This window comes from Dendronephthya gigantea, unplaced genomic scaffold (assembly GCF_004324835.1).
Source record: "Dendronephthya gigantea isolate DGI-Jeju-01 unplaced genomic scaffold, DenGig_1.0 000064F, whole genome shotgun sequence".
In the NCBI taxonomy this organism is placed as follows: domain Eukaryota; kingdom Metazoa; phylum Cnidaria; class Anthozoa; order Malacalcyonacea; family Nephtheidae; genus Dendronephthya; species Dendronephthya gigantea.
In genome coordinates, this window is record NW_021163074.1 from 591,107 (window position 1) to 615,806 (window position 24,700).

General features: G+C 35.9%; 1 protein-coding gene across 3 annotated transcripts in view; it reads left to right on the forward strand.

Annotated features, from left to right (window-relative positions):
• The first annotated feature begins 1,424 nt into the window (after positions 1-1,424).
• The window catches only part of LOC114530574 (stabilin-2-like), a 37,761-nt gene continuing 14,485 nt past the window's right edge, over positions 1,425-24,700 (forward strand). For 2 of the 3 annotated variants that reach the window (XM_028552147.1, XM_028552148.1), the window contains exons 1-44: positions 1,426-1,892; positions 2,900-2,991; positions 3,136-3,205; positions 3,533-3,637; positions 3,754-3,852; positions 4,053-4,184; positions 4,560-4,633; positions 5,090-5,226; positions 5,936-5,996; positions 6,274-6,447; positions 6,801-6,968; positions 8,120-8,269; positions 8,817-8,879; positions 9,661-9,777; positions 9,933-9,983; positions 10,384-10,470; positions 10,932-11,087; positions 11,627-11,692; positions 11,797-11,883; positions 11,954-12,040; positions 12,727-12,838; positions 12,921-13,110; positions 13,484-13,577; positions 13,825-13,977; positions 14,234-14,329; positions 14,867-14,962; positions 15,108-15,155; positions 15,485-15,621; positions 15,952-16,069; positions 16,441-16,518; positions 16,790-16,894; positions 17,340-17,432; positions 17,914-18,039; positions 18,657-18,782; positions 18,860-18,919; positions 19,207-19,284; positions 19,459-19,501; positions 19,766-19,912; positions 20,721-20,813; positions 20,919-20,976; positions 22,234-22,310; positions 22,707-22,826; positions 23,695-23,759; positions 23,940-24,017. In XM_028552147.1, the coding sequence (XP_028407948.1) occupies positions 1,562-1,892; positions 2,900-2,991; positions 3,136-3,205; positions 3,533-3,637; positions 3,754-3,852; positions 4,053-4,184; positions 4,560-4,633; positions 5,090-5,226; positions 5,936-5,996; positions 6,274-6,447; positions 6,801-6,968; positions 8,120-8,269; positions 8,817-8,879; positions 9,661-9,777; positions 9,933-9,983; positions 10,384-10,470; positions 10,932-11,087; positions 11,627-11,692; positions 11,797-11,883; positions 11,954-12,040; positions 12,727-12,838; positions 12,921-13,110; positions 13,484-13,577; positions 13,825-13,977; positions 14,234-14,329; positions 14,867-14,962; positions 15,108-15,155; positions 15,485-15,621; positions 15,952-16,069; positions 16,441-16,518; positions 16,790-16,894; positions 17,340-17,432; positions 17,914-18,039; positions 18,657-18,782; positions 18,860-18,919; positions 19,207-19,284; positions 19,459-19,501; positions 19,766-19,912; positions 20,721-20,813; positions 20,919-20,976; positions 22,234-22,310; positions 22,707-22,826; positions 23,695-23,759; positions 23,940-24,017 (4,698 nt within the window). In that variant the 5' untranslated portion in view covers positions 1,426-1,561. Of the gene's footprint in view, positions 1,893-2,899; positions 2,992-3,135; positions 3,206-3,532; positions 3,638-3,753; positions 3,853-4,052; positions 4,185-4,559; positions 4,634-5,089; positions 5,227-5,935; positions 5,997-6,273; positions 6,448-6,800; positions 6,969-8,119; positions 8,270-8,816; positions 8,880-9,660; positions 9,778-9,932; positions 9,984-10,383; positions 10,471-10,931; positions 11,088-11,626; positions 11,693-11,796; positions 11,884-11,953; positions 12,041-12,726; positions 12,839-12,920; positions 13,111-13,483; positions 13,578-13,824; positions 13,978-14,233; positions 14,330-14,866; positions 14,963-15,107; positions 15,156-15,484; positions 15,622-15,951; positions 16,070-16,440; positions 16,519-16,789; positions 16,895-17,339; positions 17,433-17,913; positions 18,040-18,656; positions 18,783-18,859; positions 18,920-19,206; positions 19,285-19,458; positions 19,502-19,765; positions 19,913-20,720; positions 20,814-20,918; positions 20,977-22,233; positions 22,311-22,706; positions 22,827-23,694; positions 23,760-23,939; positions 24,018-24,700 lie in introns of all 3 variants that reach the window. The other variant, XM_028552149.1, reaches the window with a different exon arrangement.

Consider the following 24,700-nt stretch of genomic DNA (forward strand, 5'->3'; position numbering starts at 1 on the left):
CGAGAGGTTGTGGGATGCGTTCAGCGTTGTCGAATTATTTAATTTTGCAGTCAACGATAGTTATTTTGTCGAATTCTCTTCCACAACGGCAGGAGTTTGGTAGTGGACTAAAGATGCAAATTAGAATCAGCACATTATTGGGCAATAAGGTACGTTATCGCACAGGCTTCTTTTGCGAATAACCCTAGTCCTTAGTATTTTAGTAAGTCTTCCACCGTGGAGCGAGGTGACTGACCAATCTTTCTCACTTCAGTACATTTTTATGGCAGGTATGACAGGATGTACTGAACTTTTTCACCTCTGTGCTGCCGTTCGAAGTTCCAGGAAGAACCTATCAAGACTGCCGGATTTTCTTGTAGTACTGCGTGTTGATTCAGCAACAACACATGGAAGATCAACCTTGATCCTGGCTTGCGAGGTTCAGGCGCTGTGGCCGCCCGGACTACGTAATCCATAAATCAACTTGAATATAGTACATATGAGTAGACTAGCTTAGCCATAAGTTGAGTGGCGCCATGATACTCAGAACAGTCAAGACAGTGTGCTGGCATGCAGTGCAGCCTGACAGACTATATTTTTACAAGATAGACCATAGGATAGACCACTGAACTAAACTGAAACTTGTTTTCAAGCCTACTTCGACAAGCCTACTACCACAAGCCTACTTCGAGTAGATTTTGGGGATTCAATTATGACCGGTCATGCATTTAATTGTTATCCGGATTATCACAAAAAGACTGTTCACATGAACCCAGTTACCCGACTCTCGAGATTAAACGAAGCGGAAAATGATTTTGATCAGTGAATCGGAGTAAATTGAGAAAATTATATCTTGATATCTGAAGTTGAGGTACTCTGCAAAAAATGAAAAAGCACATGATCTCGTTCATGATACTGTTGGTTTCGTCACAGAGGAAGATCTTTAGTTCGTAATATAGCTCAGTGGTCCTCGACTTCTCGCTCTCTTGCCCTGCACAGTTTGAAGGCGGATTTCCACTTACAGCGAAATCGTTCGCTAGCGAAATATTTGCATATTTTCTTTTGAATTGAAAACAGTCGAATCGCACTAATTTATTTATGCTGTTAAAATTCAAAAGAAAATATGCAAATATTTTGCTAGCGAACGATTTCGCTGTAAGTGGAAATCCGCCATTCAGTGCAAAATGTCGCACGATCGATTTTTTGCGATTGCTTTCTTTTGAAATGTGTTCATTCAAGCTCATCTAATGGATTGGTTCCGCTTGACTGTTTGTATTTCAAAACAAAGCGATCGCGAAAAGTCGATCACTCGACATTTGCACTGAATGAAAATCTGCCTTTAAGGTCGACACAGACCGGCCCCAATTTCTGGAACCAAAAATTTGGAATAATTATGTATTATCGCTAAGTAGGCTAAAGTAGCCTAAAGTAGCCTGTGGTGTAATTTACCACTGAGCGGAACGCTCCAGTATACACTGGATAGACTTACCAACCGATTTATTATGCTGGTTAACTGGATCGTGAATACGATGAACATTATATACTTTTTATAGTCGACCAAGAACGCAAAAAGAAATCGATAATGAACCTATTTCATTTGTCATATTATTTCCTCGTCCTTTGCTTTTGCTCCGCTAAAGTTCTGGCTAACAATTCAGCCGGGCAGAACTCGAATCAATTAACGAATAAATGTAGCAAAACGTCGTTCCAAGTTTTTGCGACACCAAGTTGTATTTTGTGTCCTTTGAACGCTTTTTTGGGCCTGTGTCCTTTTGGAACTCAGAAAATAACCGTTGGTATGGGACTAAGAAAATGCGTTTTGGCAGGAAACTTATACGGTTGTGTGCATTTATGCCGAAGGACGATTGTTAAAAGTGTGTTTTGTCAAAATTATTGGGGCCCTGATTGCCGCCGTAAGTAATTTCCGTTTGCAATTTTGATCTTTAGTTTAGGTGCTGTAAATTTTGTGTGTTCATTTATCAGTACCCTATGCCAATAGTTGTATAATCGTGTGTTTTGAGAGGGTATAAGCCATCTTGGGCAAAATTATTTACGAGTCTATACACACAAATACTGCAATCGTCACACAGTAGACGCATATTTGGATGAATAATTTTTTATTTACAAGTTAGTGCATTCACACTGCATATGCATAACAATTTTACACTTCGATACGTAAGCATTATAAGATAAGCGTTTTAACTGCTTTGATGTTCACTGAAACTCTTTTATCATATTTTATTTCACAACACTGAGGAATACAGTGATTTCAGTTGTTGACAATACTGTATATGTCAACAACTGAACTCACAAATGTAAATTAGGTATATATGAAATATGATTTTAAAATATCGTTTCGAAGTTCAAACCTTATTTATATTGCAAACTTTCTTTGAATTTTTTATCATGTGTCATTGTCATTAGCTGCAGTAGAACTAGCTAAACTGGGAGCTGAACACTTAACATTATCAGATAGGCAAATCAGTTATTAACCTGTTCAGCCTGGAAGGCCCATAGTGCGTTTTAAAGTGTTAGCAGATGCAGTTTAGAGAGGAGGCAGGTGCATTTTAGAATTGCTACCACTACATATCTAGTGAATTGCTATCATGTGGGTATTTGTCACCTGCAAAAAGGCTGCTTTTGCTTTTTGGGGTAGGGGCTGATAGGTAAAATTGTAAAACAAAAATGGTTTACCATCCATTACTGTGTACTTGCAAGTTTTAATATCCTACCTATCTATCTATCTGTAAACAATCTTTAGAATATATCTATAGTATAATCTTGAGTATCTATAAACAAATTTTGTGGCATCTTTAGAGTAATGTTAAAAATCTAAGGTTAAAGTTTTCTCAGTTGTAACAATATTTATGTTGATACTGTACTTCCACTTAATTGTTCGATGTCATTGCATTTTTAATAGCATGTCCTGGTCTAGGGTCTGGGTATGCAAGCTGTTTTGGCAATGGGAATTGCAGTGATTTAGAAGCTGGAAATGGGACATGTCAATGCAATGTAAGTGTTAGTGCCTCATTAATAGGCAACTCATTACAAAATTAAATATTAAAGTTCAGATTTATAATTTTTAAAATATATGGATAGTAGGTATAATATAGTCAAGTTAAAGTCACAATATATTGTATTTGTTTGTAAATTTAGACTGGGTTTGAGGGATTTGCTTGTGAACAGTGTTCTAACAAAACAAAGTTTGGCACCAAGTGTGAGCAAGGTATTGAATACAAGTTTATAGTTAAACTTACTATGGATAAGACTGTAAAGTACAGATAAGACAGTGTTGAGACTAAGGCCAACAAAGGCAATAAAATGTCCAGACTACAGCATGTGCAAGGGAATATAATATTTATATAATTTGGTCAAATCACAGTATTGTATACTCCCATTATATGTTTGTATTCATATTTTAAATTTTTTTCCTGCACGGACAGTATGTATGAGGCTTGATAACAACAGAAAGCAAAGGCAGCGTGAGATGCAGTCCTCCCCTCCCTATATGACTACAAATTAAATTTGCTTTTACATGGTTGTAATTTGATAGATTGTACATGCAAACATGGCAAATGTGATAGTGGAACGTTGGGCTATGGGAAATGTATACCATTCACTTGCACTACTGCTTATTATGGAGACAACTGTGACCAATGTAAGATTCATTCCCATTATCCTCAATTTTGTGGTGTACCTTGACTTTGTGTAGATTATTATGTGTACATGATACAAATTGCATCACTCATTATGTAAATCTATTCAAACCTGTAGATGAACCAGCCTGTGACAATTGTCACAACCATTCTCATTGTTATAATAAGATATGCAAGTGTAACCCAGGATACACCGGCAATGGAACTGTTTGTCAAGGTAATATTTCCTCACTTTTCTTACTTTTTTATAATTTGACTGCGCAAGTAATTTACTGTAGTTAAACTCGACTGGTTACAATTTATTTATTTAAAACAAATGTGCAAACTTTTTCCTGCAACTTGAAATACAGGCTTAACGTAAGGAAATTCATACATTAAGCTAACTGTACTGTATACTACTAATTCCGAATCTTTCAGAAATTGATCCATGCAAAGATTTGAGCAATGGTCACTGTCAAGTTAATAACTCAGTTTGCATGAAGACTGTGCCCGGATTTCATAAATGTGTTTGTCGCCAAGGTTACACAGGCGATGGAGTAATTTGTTCAGGTAATAACAACATAAACTCATAAGTGGGATGATTATGATTGTTTAAACCTTAAACATGACCGAACTCCCACTTATAACAGTAGTGGTTCATGTCAATTTTTAATCGTAAATCTAACCCTGCACTACGGTACAGTATATTTATGCCCCATATGGCATTTACAATGATTTACTTGATTAGAAACTATTGGTTAGAATACTAATGAGTACTACTGTATTACAATTAACTGTTGAACAAGGATATTTTCAGATGGTTGCCTTAAATCCTAGTCTTTTATACAACTGGCCTGGTAACTAAACCTAAAGGTACCCCATGGCCATGTTTTAATGAGAAATATCAGTGATTATAACTACAGCATCCAATTTCTCATTGTTTAGCAATTGATCCTTGTCAAATGAATAATCAGACTTGCCCGAGTAACAGTCGATGTAATTATGTAGGACCAGGAATGGTAAGTTCACATACAGAGAAATTATCTGATCAACGTGATATCTGCAGTGGGGTGATTCTCTGGTCACGCACGTGACAATGCTTTTCTATTTTGTTACATGCAAAATATGAAGCCTGCATGAAGAAGCAGCAATGTTACCTGTGTAACCAGAGAATCACCCAGTCAGTGGTTCTATGCATGGATAACACTCTTCTATAATCTGATTTGTGCAGGCATTTTGCAATAGCGTGCTGTATTTTTATTGTGATGTATCTTAATTATCAGCGCTTCACGCCATAGATGTAACTTTATACTGGGTATAGTTTATGGATATATATATATATATATATATATATATATATATATATATATATATATATATATATATATATATATATATATATATATATATATATATATATATAGGATGTATATCGTCCATGTATATCTGAAATGATTGTAATTTTGTTTTTACAGTATAATTGTTCATGTCTACCTGGTTATGGGAACTATAGCGCCATCAGAGGTTGCTCACTCATCAACCGTTGTATTCCAGACAAAGACTGTCTTTCATTAAACACCGAGTGTGTTATGACTGCACCTGAAGTTAAAGAGTAAGGCCTGGGTCAAACCTCGCTCTTCTCATTTGCTAAGCCTCATTAGTCTGCTCTAATTAACAATTAGACAACGAGTCCGAGTTGTCTATGAGCGAATAGTCAACGAAGGCGAAGCCTGAGTTGACTATTCGCTCATAGACAACGAAGGCGAGTTGTCTAATTGTTTTAGTATACGCCCTGTACCTAGATATATTAATTTCGAGAAAATAATCAATACACCGCAATTACACCGAAAAATAATTCAATTTTATACGGTCGCGCTAGCGAAATTTTCCCAACCGTGCACCATCACGAATAGACAATGGTTGAGTAGCCAATCAGAATGTGGGATTTGTAATAGACAATAGTCGGGTGTATACTAATAAGGCTATAGAGAGGAGCCAGAGTTGATTGTGTTGTGAAGTATAACAGAATATGTGTTAACTACAGACTTACGCTGAAGCGTGATGTTACTGTGGAGCCCCAGCAAACGTTGCTCTTAACAGTCAGGCACCAAACATGCATGAAATAATTCAATTTAAGACATTCATTCTTTATTGCTTCACTGCATGCGGTACTCTAAGTTTGCAATACATGTTCATCTCTAAAGTTTCTTTATAACGTAACACCAAATGATGTCAACTCTTCTTGTGAACTCTCGAAAACCAACTTTGAAATTACATTGTTAACTTTCTTTTGTTCTAACGAATTTGTCTTCCACCTCAAGATGTAGATGCAAGACTGGATACATTGGTAACGGATCGATGTGTTATGGAAACCTTTTACAGGTGTGTGCGACATACTGTATTTTGAAAACGGGCTGTGTTTTTGCAAAATTCCCGATGGAAACACTCCATACCAGCCAGGGAGATCAGTTTGTAATATATAAGCCTTTTGAGCATGCATATATTACGTTTTCTTTAAAGAGCATTGAAATAGTTTCATCCTGGCAGTTGTAATTTTCTACATAAACACACCATCTAGGCATGCAGTCTCACGTAAACCGGTCGTTATTCTGTCAACAAATGTACTGTATAACTATTATTGTCCTGAATCCATTTTCAGAGAATTGATGATTTACATGGTTCTGGACAGAATGATACATTAGTTACATTTCGTCATGTAAGGAATATCATAAAATACCACAGTGACTTGACATTCGCCTTTGCTCAGCGTGGACCATTTACAATCTTTCTTCCCACTGATGCTGGTATTGAAAGCAAGTTAAATAGCTCCCAGGTAAATTCAACAGAACTATAAGCAACAACTATGTATATAACTTGGAGTAGAACTGTAACTGTAGAAGTAGAAAAAAGATGTTTTGTATTTTCTACATGAAACCTCACTATTCCATGACAGAAGTCCACGCACAACAGTCACAACGTAAAATAAAAAAAAATGGTGCAGTTCGAACTACATACCTTGCTTCTTTCTAGTGTCACTACATTGTATCAACAATAAGCTAGCTTTGATACACCCTGTACTGTATAGTCTGGCGATGTATATTTTATCCTATGTGAAGCCTAGTTTTTTTCCTTTCTCATTCACATGATATGTGTATATGACATAAGTATTCGTGTTTTTTGTCCTAGCTTTCATATATAATAAAAGATAAAGACGTGGTTAATCATTTAATATTGGCACATTCTGCTTTCGTGGTTCTTCCTATTTCATCGGTGAATGATACTGGAGATTTTGCAACATTGAAAGGATGGAATGCCATTGTTAATGCCAGTAATGTTAATGCCAGTAATGACAATGTAAGTTGATCAAGAGCGTCTAGCGGACTTTTTTTTGTCGATTATTATTTAAATCCAGTTCGTTTCCCAGCCGGTATATTGTAGCTTTAAGTAGTGGAATGTACCTATATGTAGTAAAGTCAGTATTTCTAGCAGTTTTATATACTAACAGAAAACTAAAGAAGTATAAATCTGGATTAAATGAAGGAAATAATGCTGTCAGATGCGATCTAGATGGTTTCGAGCAGACGGCCTTTATTCAAACACTTCTTTCAGGCCGTATAGTATTGTACGAGTTTGAAAGTATGAAAACTGGCATTGGTATTGTATACATGCCTGGCCCTAAAGGCCGGCGCACACTAGAGCTATCCATGTGCTTAGCAAAAAGTCATTCGTGGCCATTGGCGTATAAGCCAGTTGCTCTCGCGTGCGGGCGACTTTTCCGGCGACTTTGGTCATTCGTGCCACTTACGGCAAATATCTAGCATGTTTAATAATTTCTGCCTCGTGTGCCGAAATCTTTCCGTGTGCGTCAAACTGAAAGCTATCTGCTTATGGATTGTCTTAACAGCGCATGCGTAATATAAGAAAGTAAACATCTAAGATGGCGTACAGATTGCAAAAACAAAATTATGGATGAAAGTGAAGACGAAGAGGTGTTGTTATTTTTGTTGCTGTTGCGTCAGACTAGACTAAACACCGTTATCCAAGTGCTATTAATTATATTACCTGTTTGAGAAAGCTTACTAGTTATTTCTGCAATAGCGCATTCCCGTTTCTCTCTGTTTCTAAAATCTGTAGAATTCACATCGTATAAACATCTGTATTCTGACCAAAGATCAACCATTTTGTCTTCCAATATGGCCTCAGCCACCAATTCGTTTTGCTTTCTTTGCACTGCTATCTTGGATGTTTACTTTCGTATATTACGCATGCGCTGTTAAGACAATCCATTAGCAGATAGCTTTCAGTTTGCCGCACACGGAAAGATTTCGGCACGCGAGGCAGAAATTATCAAACATGCTAGATATTTGCCGTAAGTGGCACGAATGACCAAAGTCGCCTGAAACGTCACCCGCACACGAGAGCACTGGCTTACGCCAATGGCCTTTTTGCTAAGCACATAGCTCTAGTGTGCGCCGGCCTTAATGTAAATGTTTTTTGCCTTACAGAATACTGAGAAATACTTTTTTGGACTGAGTGGTCATCCAGAAAGGCCTCCGATTGTACAACGGAATGTGCCAGCTTGGAATGGAATTATTCACGTTATCAACGGCACAGCTTGGATCCCTGACCTAACGAATATGGCAAAGTCAAAGTTGGTATGTATTGAGAGAAAATCTGAGCAAACCTGGTTATCAGCTTTTTTTTCTTCAATCAGAGGGCTTCAGCTATAAGACCAATTGTTTGCCAGAGGTTACTTGATTAATTAATGTTTGATTAGCACCGACCTTTCTGTGTAATACATTTTTACCGGCCTGATCATGCAGGAAGAGAAACATCTATTAATAAATCAACAACAATCGTGGAAACTTCAAAGTGGAAGTATAAAGTCCGTATGTAAACATCAATAATTAATCATGCAGTTTGAAATACGATTACTATCTGAAAACACTATGCACAGATGAATATGAATCAAAATTTTTACAAATTATTTTAAGCAATTTTCACTTCGGTGGTACTTTTAATTTGAGCAATTTTTTACTTTACCCCGCATTGTTAAGAGCAGAGCCGATGCGCAAAAATAACGGACTTGACCTCCACTTTAACTTCATAACCAAGTTATTGTAAAATCTGCGTCAACGCAGTCTAACATGGCATTCTTCCCCGTATGTATATTGTTAATTATATTTTTCTCTGTTTATTTAGAAGACGTTCTGGCAAATTATCACTGAACGGCCTGAACTGCAAACTTTTCGATCTTTGGTTCAGGTTTGGATCTTTTTATATGTTTTTTTGTATGGTTTATGAGAAATGAAATCTTATAAAAACTTTTTCCATGTTTTATATTTTATCAAAACTTATAAACAGGTATTCACATTTAGTCAGAACTAACGTTAATACATTTTAGTACAGTCTTGATACCCATGCACTATAATTTAACACGATATAATATATTATTTATTCATAATATATTATGAAAACCTTTGTTCGCGAGCGCTGATTGGTTGAAAATTTTTGGATTACTTTCAAACACGGTAATTCATTCCTTAGCTTATCCGAGTTCTTTAAAATATTGAGCCTTTTTTTTAGTCGTGCAACCATCCAGCGTGTTTAAAGATCACGTTATTCAATAGCACGAATACCCACTTATGTAAAATTTCTTATAAAATCCAGACCAGTAACGTTTCGACACGTTTAAGACATCAAGGACTTTAACGTTGAGGTTGGATATTCTGTCACTTACAAAGGCAGTCCTGTTTTGAGTTGGCCTTCTCCCAAAACTTTCTCTCAAACGATAAACTCTCGTGTCCTTCACGAGAACTATTTTTAGTTTTATTTTTCAGTTCCGGCCATAAGAGCTTATATGGCATAGGCTTTTGCCAGAAGCCGCAGAACTACTACAACCATGCTAATATAATTATCCCTATAAGTCTGAGGAATGACGGGTTTTCTTGTATATATTGATGTCAAATCGTTAGCCTCTTTAAGTAAAGTCGCAATCTAAACCATGCAAATTAAAATAGCGTATGGAAATCTATCTATACTGCAGGCAGCAGATATGGAGTCTGAACTCAAAACAACAAATGGCCGAACTCTTATTGTTCCAGTAAATGGGTCGTTCTTGAAGTTAAATAAAACGGACATAGCATTCCTAAAATCATCCAAGGTAGGACTGCAGGAGCCGTCTCGTTGGTGGCTTTGGCTCGTCCTGAGCGCAAAGCTCATATAGTCTGTGTTTACATACGCATTGCACGTTATTTCCATGTTTCTTTCAAGATTTATAAGAATGTTTAACGAAATATATATGCTTTTTTAACTCAGGGTAAATCAAAGCTTCAAGCCATAATACGTCATCATATTTTTGATTCGAAGGTACGAACTAGAAAGTTTGTCAAAATATGCATGAATAATTGACTGCATGAATTCGGTCCGAATTAATATTTCTTCCAGTGTAGTATTATTGGTGGCGCGCTATTCGGTGTAACTGTCGATTAAGTCTCAAACCTTGACCGCTTATTATTTATGAATAGAGAGCCTGGCAACTTTTCATCTTATCTCTTTGTTATAATGTTATTGCACGATGGATAAGTAAGAAATATCCGCATACATGCAGAATAGATGTGAATCCTTAATGGCTACAGACTACAGTAGTTCACCCGCGTGCAGCAGAAAAAATCGCACCTGAAATCGCATGCAAGAAAAACAGCGCGTATATAAACAGGCCTTCGGCAAATCGAAGTGCAGTTCATTTATATAGTAAATTTTTATATAGATTGGTATCATCGATATGATCTCCAATGACAAATTTTCAATTATGTCATCAGCACTGGAACGTATCACCGTGAACACCACAGACAAGGCAAGTTTTTTCGTTTATTTTTCATAAGAAAGTTCAAAACACAAATTTATATTTCTATTTAGAGATCTTTTTTTTTAAAGCGATTCTATTAAACCTTTAGCAAAATGATTTATAATACATATATTTAGAAATGATAGAGTGCAGCTTTGCTTTTCTTTTGTAATGGCATTAGTATAACTCAGTTGTTCAGAAGCAAGGTAACGTAATGAAAAATTGTCCAGTTTACCAGAAGCCAGTTGTATAAAGAAGGGCTATAGTTAACTTTTAACTGTAGTTAAGGACAGAGTTGGCCAACCAGAGTAATGTATTTAACTATGATTTAACTTATGATTTGACTATGCAAAATGTAGTTAAAGAGTACGTTTATACAACCGGCCGCACAAGAGTTTCAACTATCCTTAAGAACACAAAAATTTGCATTTGTTGCATGTCTTAAAAGAAGTGGAACTTTCATTAAATAGGGTGCTGTACTCTTGGGGGGAAAATCAAAACTGATAGATAACGACATTCCTTCAGCAAATGGATTTCTTCATCTCACTGACACTGTGCTTATTCCATCGTTCGTTTTGCCACTTGTCAAACGATATTGTAATCAGAATCCATCAAAGATTGTTTATGTAAGTTGATTGATTTTTACGCATATAGACTGAGTGATGTCTGATTAGTGATGTTACCAACGCCTACTGAGTACATAATTTTACACTTCTTTGTCAAGGAAACCTCTAATAGTGAATTGAAAATAATGCCAGGGCCGAAACTGTCGCGATAATTGGGGGAGGGGGTGAAACTCATATCTCATTTGAAAACCTATATGCATGCTCCCCCCGCCGATCCGAAACCATCCGCATCTATATAGTTTAGGTTGTTTAGGTCCTGAACAGAGTCTCTAAGCCCTGAATATTGATGTCAATTGTACGTAAACATTGCCAGAAATGTGTCGGGTGGAAAACGTATTTTTATGTGCGTGAGTCATACATAAATAGAGTCATATAAGACAAGTTCCACAATTTAATAAAAAAACATATTTGATATTGACATTTCGTCTTAACTTGAATCGCTCAATTAAAAGCACTATGTTATGCTTTAATATTTATCCTACCAATCGTACGTGTTTATAATATGTATTTATGATAGAAAATGTTATAAATTTTTTTAGTCACCGTGCCGACCGTGTAACTTGATTTATGCCAATGGCAATTGTCCTAACGGAACTGTTAAAATGGTGTGTTTTGTACTATGCATACATATAGTTTAAAATCGCTAAAAAAGATTTCTAAACTGATATGTAAATATGTAACATTCATATTGACTTATATTTTACTCTAGGGTAAAAAGGAGCGATGTCATTATACATTAAACATCCTTATAGGCAAAGTAACTAGTGTGGGTTGTAGGTCCAAGTGTAAAAAGGAGGTGAGTTTTCAATTCCTGTTCAGTTGCATGTTTTTTTGCTGTGATTGTAGTGAATGTTCAATTTTTGTAGGTTAAACATTGTTGTTCCGGTTTTTACGGGACCGATTGTTTACCTTGTCCTGGTCCAATTGGCCATCCATGTTTTGGAAATGGGAAGGTAAGAAAAAAATATAGTACAGGAATTATATATTTCCCTTTTCGTAACAACTCCTATATATTTATATATAGTGTAAATGATACAATTAGATATCTGTTTAAGGCCATATCGTGAATCATTCTTAAAAACACAGGTTTTCGTAACAACTCCTATATATAGTGTAAATAATACCATTAAATATCTGTTTAAGGCTATATCGTAAATCATTCTTAAAAACACAGGTTTTCGTAACAACTTCTATATAATAGTGTAAATGATACCATTAAATATCTGTTGCATGAAGGCCATATCATGAATCAGTATTAAAAACACATGTTTTCGTAACAACTCCTATATATATAGTGTAAATAATACCATTAAATATCTGTTTAAGGCTATATCGTAAATCATTCTTAAAAACACAGGTTTAAAAACACTGGTTTTCGTAACAACTTCTATATAATAGTGTAAGTATAATACCATTAAATATCTGTTGCATCAAGGCCATATCATGAATCAGTATTAAAAACACATGTTTTCGCCGAAATGATAGCCGTATATTCTTATATTGACTGATCTTTTTGAAATTAGCAATATTGTGTGGTTAGCATCCCTACCCATGCATGGCCACCGACAATAGTAATTAATACTCTTCGCAAAGATTTTTCTTTTGTTATGACCATCATCACATGTAAAATTTAATTTAGTGTTCTGACAGTGTGCAGGGAAATGGATTATGTAAATGTAAGGCAAATTTCAAAGGGACGGCTTGTGAACTTTGTAACAATATTGAAAAGTTTGGCTTGGATTGTGAAAAAAGTAAGTTTAATATTTTTTCCAGACTAATTTAGTTGTATTAAATTACTAAAGTTTCGTCCATTTTCCAACTTTTTTATTTCAGACTGTGAATGCTTCCATGGTACTTGCCATAACGGTCGTCTTGGCAACGGTTTATGTGTCCCCAATACATGCAAACAAAACTATACTGGAGACAATTGCGACATGAGCCTTCAGCCCTGTAAAGGTCACGGATCACTCACTAAACGCTGTCATGTCCATGCACAATGTTACTTGAACAATTCTCGAGCAATGTAAGTAAAGTAAAGGATGATCCTTCTCAGAATTGCGAAATAGTTGCAGGTATCAGGTACCACCAAGAAAAAATGTAGCAAATTTAAAGAAAAGCTTTATGTAAAATGAGGATCCGTTCAATAGTAAATATTGATAAGCGGCAAACATAATCGGGCCACAAAATCGTAGCAACTCCAGACAAATGATTAGAAATTAATTTTGAGTCCCTCGTGCAGCAATTCTTTAAATGTCGAAAAATATCAAAAGCATGGTGTAATGTAGTTTTGTAGAAGCTGAACACACAGCTTGGGTCCATCTTGAAGGAGCGTTTAAGACGTTTCGCAACCCTGACTGCTTTCATTACCACTTTATTTACATGTCTGCACATTGTAGATGTAAATGTGACGCTGGCTTCGAGAAATTGGGGGAGAGCTGTCTTAAAATTGATCCTTGTTTGAAGGCTGGCCGCGGTGGTTGTCATAAAAATGTAAGACTGAAATACCACTATTCATTAGGAAAATTTTTCGTTTGCTAAATATATCAAACGTGGTTTTTGCAAACGATTGTCCTGCTGCTGCATGGTTTAAGTAATATAAAACCTTTGACGTCCTTTGTTGTAATCCAATGGTATATAGTTAAGTGTCAGTTAAAAGTTGGAGACCCTTTTCTAAAAAAGCGTTTTTCATCATCATATAGTCAACGTCTCAACAATACGAACTGCGATCTTTTTTTAGGCAAATTGTAACATGATCGGACCAGGTCAAAGCACATGCACTTGTTTGCCTGGGTGGACTGGGGATGGAATTTACTGCATACCTATCAATTACTGTACTTTACAATCTCACTGCCATAGAAATGCGAAATGTACATCTTTGGGGCCAGCAAAGGTAGTATACCAGAAAGATATAAATGCACCTTCCCGTAAATTCAGCTTTCTGCTTTAGGAGTTAGCATGGTAAAAAAACTAGCACCCCCTTGCTTCTACCTTTTGAAATAATAGACTAGAGAGGAAGATACTGTTCAATTAGCTACTCTAATAAAAGACATTGCCGTGCGTATATCAAACTTTAGCATACTGCCTTCTGACTATGCCCGAGCTTCGATATTTCCCACAAATATTAGCAAAACAATTCTTTCATCTAGGTCAGCTGCGAATGTAACATTGGTTATGAAGGAGATGGTACTTCCTGTCGGGAGATAAATAATTGTTTGAAAAACAATGGAAACTGTTCCCCTCTGGTAAGAGTCTCCACGTGTTGATGTGCACGTTGTCCAGTTTATATATACGTCCAATGAAATAAAAGACATGCAACAATAAAGTTGTAATCAAATTCTCCATCGTCTTAATCAGGGCGCTATAAACAGGGTGTTTTATATGACGGTTGTTAATATAATGTCCCGGTGTTAACATAACGGTAAGCGCGCTCAAAAAAAGAATACATGGCGTTTATTTATACATTCCTAAATAAGCGCTTATTCAAAGCGGCGCTTATTTAACAGCGGCGCTTATTAAATTATTTTTAGTAAAAGTGCGGCGCTTGTTTGACAGCGGCGCTTATTCGAGTAGCGGCACTGTTTCTTGTACAATGTTTTTGACCTGCATGAAATTAACTTTATGTGACGTTCTCAAACATGTGAAAGATTAAATGCTCCTGAACTCAACAAATACAGTATCTGAATTCTTTTCATATTAGCCATTTTTATATACAAATTTGGTCAGTGCATGGCAACATCGGGGGTTAGGCGAATGATAATGACAACATTGTTTATTTTAAGGCGCGATGTATAAAGACAGGTGCAGGACAAAACAAATGCAAGTGCAATGTAGGTTATGCTGGAGATGGTTATACTTGTCTGGCTTCTCTTTCTGAGGTATTAAATACTATATTGTCATCTTACTAGTGATATTCCAAACCAAGTCTATTAAGCTTTTTCGATGAACAATTCACATCTCATACTGTACAATGTTTTCGCATACTGTACTTTATTTACCATTTAACATTGTATGTCTTTATAGGTTGTAAAAAGGCAAAAAGAACTAACAATCGTATCCTCATTAATTGTAGTAAGTCCTGTGTTGTAACATCTTTATACTGCATGGCATATATCCCTTTTTAAATGAATATATAGTTTTCCTATTAAAAGCTAAGAATTCAAGATAAGCATTATTTTGAGATGCTTATATTAATAATCACGCTGGTCAAATTTTCTCCGACCATACTGCGTGCTCAGTTTGTCAGCGGATCACTGGCGAATTATCTGAAGCCCTACATTTTTACCCACTTCCCACGGATCTTAATTTTACCTAAAACGCCGCACATAATACTGGTGATCAAACTAGCTCTGCATGTGCTTTAATCATCTTCCCTCTGACATCCTCATGCATTTTTCTAGAAATACAATTTTGTTCGCTATCTGGCTATTGGTGTTAATCTAACCGTGTTCCTTCCCTCTAACGCCGCATTTTCAAACATGGACGCTGATAAAAGAAAGCTGTTGGATATTCCCGCGAATCTACGCTATTTTGGAGGGTAAGACATGCAACATTTATTAAAGGAGATATTTTCTTTGCTTGCACGCGAATAGGGAATTCTAAATTCATGTTAATTTGACACTGCAGAGTACAGTAAGTATATCTACCTAATATGAACAAGTTTTGTGATTGGCTTTTTGTCACTTATGGTGAAGAGCATTTATGATTCGTTCTTTGAGAAATCAATTTCTATAGCTCATTGTGTTTTATTGTTATCATCAACCAATAGCAAAGCTTGTTCATATAGGTACTAAACGTTTTGATATCTCATTCTTTTGGTGAACAACGAAAACTTTTGATATCCCGTTACAACATTTCTTTTATTTAGCTCGAACATCTCTCCTTCGCTATACATGTCTACGGACCTAAAAGATAAAAATATTTCGATGATACGATCCTGGCTTCCTAATGTTAACATAACTATAAATCATACCAAATATGGGGAGGTACAGTAAATATTGAACGTTCCTAAATATTAATTATATAGCAAAAACTTCCTTCTCTAGTTCTCTTGCTTTCCGTCGTGCATTAGACTTTAATGGTTAACTTGTATACTATGGTTGCATGCAGTGGCGTAACTGGAAATAACGATAATTGGGGGGTGAATATTGATATATCCAGTTCTGCATGCCCGACGGATTTCTTTAGGAAGTGCAATAGACCCGACGGATTTCTTTTGCAAGTGTAATAGCAAACAAATCCGTCGGGCAGAACGGAACATATGGATATCCACCCCCCCTACAACCCGCGCCACCCTCCCCCCCTCCCCTCTAATTATCGTTGCATGCACGTGTTGGTCTAAACTATTCTTTTTCAGCCACTCATTGGTGGAATCGCAAGAATAACCAAAGCAAACATAACAGCGTCGAATGGCATTCTTCACATTGTTGACAAAGTATATTAATATTTTTCTGCAGACATTCTCACTCTCATCAAAATATGAACTAAAATACAGGGCCATATTACCCAGCTCCCCTTCTCGCTCGTAAATTCTCTTTCTACATGAAAAAGCTCTACTTTTCGCTGGACTGACCTTTCACATACAGTATATATAAAAGAGAATTTAAATGAAGAGGGCATTTTGTGGTCTTTTTAATGTCTGTATATATAAGAGGGTTGAAAATTTTTTATTGTTCATACATTTTCGACTGGCAATTATTTTTTAGGTTAACTTGCCAACGATTCTGAAAAAGCCTCAGGCAAAACCAAATGTCTACAAGGGACTGTGCGATAAAAATACTGAGTTCTCAAACTTCTGTCATTATATCCAGGTATGCGGGTAGTTAGGATTCATATCGTATATTATATATTATAACTATGTGGTTTTTTGAATTAAACATCTGCTTTGTTGCAGACTTAAATGATGCTTTGTATATAGTGGATTTTTTCTAAAATGGGGTTTAAATCGTCGAACAACATATAATTGATTTAACAATGTTAATGTTTCACGATTCTGTACAACGAACCCTATATGGGAAATCGTTGTAAATCTGTCGTAATTTTTTTAAATATCATAGTAAGGCGAACAATATTGATATTAATAAAGAAAGAAGAGGAAAGTGAACAAAATAAGCCATGTTTAATAGTCACGTCATTGATATTTATATATTTGTATATATTTTGACATACATGCATGGATAACCTTTTTGTCAATAACGACTGTCAAACAAAGACTGAATGTACATCTAAATGGTTTCAAATGTTTTTTTCTTACAGCAATTCAAGCTTGTGGAGTGGATAAACAAAAGATGCGATATTTGCACAATTTTCGTTAAAAAGAAATCATCCTTTCCTCATTCAAAGAACACCGTAAGAAACTTCTCAACTGCATGAGATTTGTATATTAAGATATCAGTATGTCATGTCCCACCAGTGATATTTGTATGTCATACAATTTGAACATCAACAGAATTGCATGAGCAGGTTATTCTCTAGTACAACCATAACAATTTGAGGTTAAATTGAATTTTTCATGTGTACTAATTTTATCCGCAGCAAACTGAACCTAAATCTTTGGGTAGTTTAAATGCGGTTCCAATTTCAAGTTTTTTCAAGAGAAGATAAAAGTAACTCCTGCATGTGTTTCAGCAAAATGTGAACTAAAGATTAAGTTATAATATCGCTTCATGTATAGTAGCCCAAATTATGAATGTTTATTTTGTTTTTTGTTGGGCAAAAGGTTTTGGGGATCACTACTATGGCTCAGGCCTGTAAAGCCTGCTGCATGAAACCTATCATTGTGTATATTTTAGCCCATACCCCTATTTAATATATTGTATCATACATACAGAGCGTATTGTTCCATATGACAAACCATTACCTATGGCCAAGCCACGTTATGGATGGGCAGCTGTTCCAGTCACTGGCAGGAGAATTCTACGTACTCTCTTTGGAAAAATCTGGCAAGAAAAAAAAGGTTGGTTGAAAAGCGCTTGTGCATGTTTATATAGCGCTTAGTATTAATTTCGAGGCGACTATTGATTTTCCTACATTCTGATTGGTCAAGATTTACTCTCTCTGCAAGTGATAGTCACTGGTCGGTGACTATGGCTTTTTGTTGTCGTTTTTCAACTAAGATATTTGAAGTAATTATAATTTTTTATGAAATTATGTTGATTATTATTTGTATACACCTCGAAATTTATACAAAAACAAGACGCCTGCTCAAGGCGTTCACTCCGCCTGCATGCCAACTTATGTACCTAATTCATCCGTGGACCGTGAAACCCAGGGCTTCTCGGTCAAAATGTTTTGGGTTACCTGTAGAAATGCCAACTTCTGTCGCCCAAAACGACGAAAAGGAAAAAAGACCATGGCATTTTAAGACTCCGCTGCGCATACGCAGGCGGAGTAATAATTAGTCGCCTCAGGCGAAGTGAATATAGGCTTGTAATCACTGCGATTGAGGCGACTAATTGTTAAATATTAATGCGTGATTCAAATCAAACGTACACTTTGAAGTGGAGAAATGATGCATGTGATGGCGTCCGAGTGTTACAAAGTATCAACTTTTTACATTTTTTACTTTTATAGATAAAAGTTAATGGTCTTGAAGCAACTTATTATAATTCAAGTTCTACATGGATTATCTACACAATAGAAGAAGATTTGCGACCGGTTTTAAATACGTGTTATCGGAACAACGATACAGTTGTCAAAGTAATTGTTTATAGAGCTGTAACAGACCAATTAATTCACACACTGCTCATTAATAAACGTTTTCCTTTCTTGTTTAGTCGAAGTGTCGTCCATGCCACTTTAGTATAACGCGTTGTCGTCCAGGTTTCAGACACGCTGTAAGCCGATTAACTATTTTCATTTTAACATAAGTATAATAGCATTCTGTATTGTACATCTAAGTTACATGATAGATTGTTAATTAGTTAAATGTTACGATATTGTACTGACTGTAGGGACTCGACTACTAAAAGTTTTTGGTCTAAATTCGTCAGCATTGGCAAACTTCGCTCAAAAAGCTTACGGCCCATGCACGCTCAAATATACAAACCGTCAAACCATAGGACTTGTTAGACATGTGTTTGTCGAGAGGTGACATCTGCAAGTTTATTCAATTCTGATATAGGGCAAGGAAGACTGTCTCTATACAGCTTTTGGCTTGCATTTCATTGGCTGTAGATCTCTGTGTGTCTTACCGGGAAAGGTGCAGTACGAGTTGTGTTACACCGTGATATTTTACAGGGGTTGATCCCAAGTTAATAAATCGTCGATGAAGTGATATTGTTTTGTAGAATAAGATATAATTTGAAGCAGCAGCTATTCCTGGTTTCATTAACTAGTTTATTGCACACTATCGCTTTCAATTTTTTGATTACAGGTGCGCCAATGCTGCCCTGGATTTTGGGGTAAAGAATGTAGAGGTACTGCCAATAGGCGTTAGTTTTTCATTTGCGACAACTTGTCATATTAATTACCCAACTGAACTGTTAGACGATATTTATCATCAGTATATAACGTACATCCATATCATCAACCGTATTCATGTGTTATATTCCCACAATAATTTATTATCGGAATCATTTTCACGAGCAATATTGCATTGCATGATGTCTGTTCAGGTTACAAAGTTTCTTTGCACCTCACAAACAAATCACCGCAAATTTATACATGTATTTGCATTTTAGCTTGTCCTGGTAAGAACGGTGTTTCTTGTTCTGGACGTGGTGTGTGCAACGAAACTAGCAATGGCCATTGTGAATGCAACGGACATTTTGCAGGACTAGCGTGTGAGAGATGCAACGGGCAATATTATGGCGCAAATTGTAATAAAAGTATGTGTTTTTTCTCCTTTCCTAGGTATAGCTCTCAATATTTGAGCAAACCAGAATATTAACAATAATCTCTCCGGGCTATGGTAGTAGAACATCTATTATAGGTTAAGGATTATAGGAGTAGACCTCAGCTTATCTCCCCTGCAGAACTGTTGCTCATATATCAAGAAAGCGCGTGTTTAGGCACTACCCCAACGGTAGCGCGAAATAATTGGATTGGGGAAGCCGAGCGACGGCTTCATTTCGAGAGAATATTGACCCGAATAGAAAAATTTTAGACGTCAGAGCCACGAAAAGAAACCATGGTGATACTGAGCGAACATTTCTTTATTAATATTATCGACTTCCTAAACTTATGCTGTTTAGATCAACGCATGTCATTAGGGTCAAATTCTTTTATTGCCATATTGGTCCGGCTATTTTCAAATTTTTCAAATCGTGTAAAGTCGTATTATTTTTTTTCTAAAAACGTAGTCCCTGTATGCGGATGCCTGGGAAGTTGTACATTTTCAGTATGAAAGTGTACTAATATCGCATGTTTGATCCTTTCGTTTTCAAGTACAAGTAAAGTCCGGTTTTGTAACAATGGGAGGGCCCTTTGATGTAAAGAATAATTGTCCAAATATCGCATGTTTTGAATTTCTGAAATAAGTTCTGGTTCAACTTCATTTAGAAGCATAGGGAAGCTTAATATTGTAGATACTCAGACATCACATGCATTGTATTTTAAAAAGTATAGAAAGTTCAAAATGTAAATAAACCGTTTTTTTACATTTTACATACGGACATGACTTCCACTTTAATTTAGAGTGTGATTGTGCTAATGGATCGAGATGTGATGGAAAAAATGGTTTCTGTTACTGCCCACGTAGCAAGAAAGGTCTAAGATGCGATCAGAAAGGTACGCACTGTGTTAAAAAAGGATTCTCAATTTCACAGCTATGCCTATGAACACAGTACGCGTATCATTCGTAGAAACTGGATCGTTTTTATTTCGAAATTCTAGCCCTATACGAAAAATGTGGTAATAATGGACCGTATGTGAAATGCGCCCAGCATGCAAGGTATATTCATAATTTTTTTAACATTGAAACCCAATTTTTCTACTACAATTAACGTCTGGACTGCTATTAACGTCTGGAATACTATTAACTTCTGGGCTACTATATATTAACTTCTGGAGTACTATATATTAACTTGTGGACTACTATATATTAACTTCTGGACTACTATTAACTTCTGATTACTGTCAACTTCTGGACTACAATTAACGTCTGGACAGCAATTAACGTCTGGAATACTGTTAACTTCTGACCACTATTAACTTATTTCTGGACTACTATATATTAACTTCTGGGATACTATATATTAACTTCTGGACTACTATATATTAACTTCTGGACTATATTCTTACTTCTGACTACTATATATTAACTTCTGGACTACTATATATTAACTTCTGGACTACTATATATTAACTTCTGGACTACTATATATTAACTTCTGGACTACTATATATCAACTTCTGGACTACTATATATTAACTTCTGGACTACTATATATTAACTTCTGGACTACTATATATTAACTTCTGGACTACTATATATTAACTTCTGGTTAACTTCTGGACTACTATATATTAACTTCTGGACTACTATATATTAACTTCTGGACTACTATATATTAACTTCTGGACTACTATATATTAACTTCTGGACTACTATATATTAACTTCTGGACTACTATATATTAACTTCTGGACTATATATTAACTTCTGGACTACTATATATTAACTTCTGGACTACTATATATTAACTTCTGGACTACTATTAACTTCTGGCTACTATTAACTTATTTCTGGACTACTATCAACTTCTGGACTACTATCAACGTCTGCACTACTATCAACTTCTGGACTGCTATCAACTTCTGGAATACAATTAACTTCTGGACTACAATCAACTTCTGGACTACTATTAACTTCTGACTACAATATCAACTTCTGGATTACCATATCAATTTCTTGGCTACTAATGTCTGCCATTAACGTCTGGACTATTGTTAACTTTTGACTACTATTAACTTCTGGACTGCAAACATTTTGACTATTTTTTGATAACAGTCTTAACGATATTGTAGCGCACAAATATTCCCGCCATTCGATTGCGTACAAAATATATAGATCTGGTACGTAATAAGGCAGAGTAGTCCCACTGTTTATTGTTTTAATTTTTCTTTTTATTTAAAACAAAAGGCGGGTTTGATTGCAAAATGCAGTCAATTCAGATTGTTTACCAGTCAGTGGTCTTGTCTCTTTCAGCTGTCAATACAATAGGACGGAAAAGGCAACGTGCAAATGTGATCATGGTTTCTCTGGAAATGGTACAGAATGTCGTTGTAAGTTCCAATCTTGTTCAGCTAGGATGAGTCCCATGCAAACTCTTCACAAATTTAGATCCCTCAAAGACGTCTAAGACTGAGAATAATTTGATACGACGTTTGGTTTCTGATATTGCTCTTCTCCAGTTGATAACAATGAAGAAAGGACTAGGGCCGAGTCGGAATTTAAATTGATTTTGAAAAACTGTATCAAGGCTTAGTCTAAACAACGATACGCCGGCTAAAAAATTTCCGACAATAGCATTATGTGCATGCACAAGCTTTTTTTTATCTTTCGGAGTAGATATACGCACCCCCTGCTAGTTTTCAATGGTACATACAGTATTATATTGGAGAATTGCCCCCTCCCGTCCTCCTTAGGATAAGTTTTTATCTCATTTTTATCTTTAATAGCTGACTTGTGTAGGGGTAATAGCGACTGCTCACCCAATGCTCAGTGTGAGTATGATGGTCGTAACATATCCTGTTCTTGCAAGAAGGGTTTTACTGGCGATGGATACTACTGCAGTAAAGGTACGTATACCATAATAGCTGTATATTTGGTGCAAAGGAGTGCATGCAACTATCTCTAAATTTTAAATCGTAAGTAGCTATTTGCGAGTCAGTTTTTTTCTACGAAAGAATCTCGCCTTTCATTAGACATGCCACGAACATTAAAGCGATTCGACTTCTTTTGACACCCTATTTTTACTGTATTATTACCCTTATATTCCTAGAGATAACATGTCGTCATGTTTGGTAAAAAATTTTTTTGATAAAAATCGGGAAAAACCATGCAGTTTACCAAATACGTTCGTGCATGGCTACGGCGTCGCCTGAAATTTAATGTATAGGGTCCAGCTAGTGGTATAATTTATATGCATGAATTGGAGAGTCTCTAAAGTCAAAACAGCAAACTAAACAGACATATTACATTATTCCTTTCACTGCCTGCTGAATAACATTTCACTTGATATTCTTCTAACTGTAGTATCAATGCGAATATATTAGAAAGTTTTTGATAGACAAGATTTACCAGATGTTTCAGAGTGACACAGGGTTTCCACAATTAATTCATTTGCATATGGCTGTCCTCACATAGAGATTGGATAAAAAAAGAGAGAAACGAATAACTTTTGAAACGAGTGTACAATTTACGCCATTATTTTTTCCCCCTTCACCGTGGTGTGATTTTTCAAAGAATTTTTTTAGATTGTTGAAACCCTAGAGTGACAGTTGTAAAACTTATAATGTCATCATTCAGTCATTTTGTAACGTACATAAACCTTATTTAAGAAAAATGAAACCTCCTGCTGAGCCTAGCTGAGTATAGTAACCGTAGGAGGCTTAAGTGTTCGTAATGATTTTACATAACCTAAATTATAGTCTAATATTTCGACAGTTATGAATACCTCGTGTGACAAATGTGACTCTAACAACGCAGATTGCTTGTTTATTTCATCGCGGGTAAGTTTTTTTTTTCTCTCAATCAAGTCTCAAAAAGTATAAACAGCCTGCGTGAATAAGAAAGATATTATACACAAGTTAATATTGATTGCACCGAAAAAGAACAAAAATAATTCGGTGCAACAAATTGTGTGAAATGTTTGAAAGGAGATTTTATGATATTTTTATTCCTCATTTCAGATGATTTGCCGTTGCAAGCCTGGTTATTCAGGAAACGGGGAAAAGGGGAAGTGCGTGTTGATTAACCCTTGTCACAAGGTTCGTAATCGAGGTTCTGATGCACGTGAAGATGCACGAGCCGGTCCGGTATATTCGAGCTGGTTTCATTCTGTGTCCAGTGGCATAACTAGAACGATAATTTTGGGGGGGGTGAATATTCATATATGAATATATATATTTCTTTTGTAAGTGCAATGGCTTACAATAGAAATCCGTCGGGCAGAACTGAATATATGAATATTCACGCCCCCCACCCCCCCAATTTTCGCTCTAGTTACGCCCCTGTCTGTGTGTCTACCGGCAGGGTGGCTTGCTTGCGCTGCATACTTGTATTCCAAAAACAACATTAATTTATTAGATCAATAATCTTTTTGGATACTAGTCTATATATAATTATGTATATATCAATGTCAACGAGTGAAAAAAGTGTGCACTGTCGATCAGCACAGATTAGTTAGGCATGAGAAAATTTATTACAACAAACAATTTTATATACATCTTGTGCTTCTATCCTACTGGTTTATAGATGTATACATCTACCCATCAGGTATACATGGATTGTCATAATAATACATACCATTTATACTTGAGAGAAATATGACCATTCACATATACCCTAGAAATAGCTACATGTAATGATCAACTAATATATACTGATATACTGCATAATACACACCCTCAGTGGTAGCATACTCTTTCTGAAATATGTTCGATTTAATGCT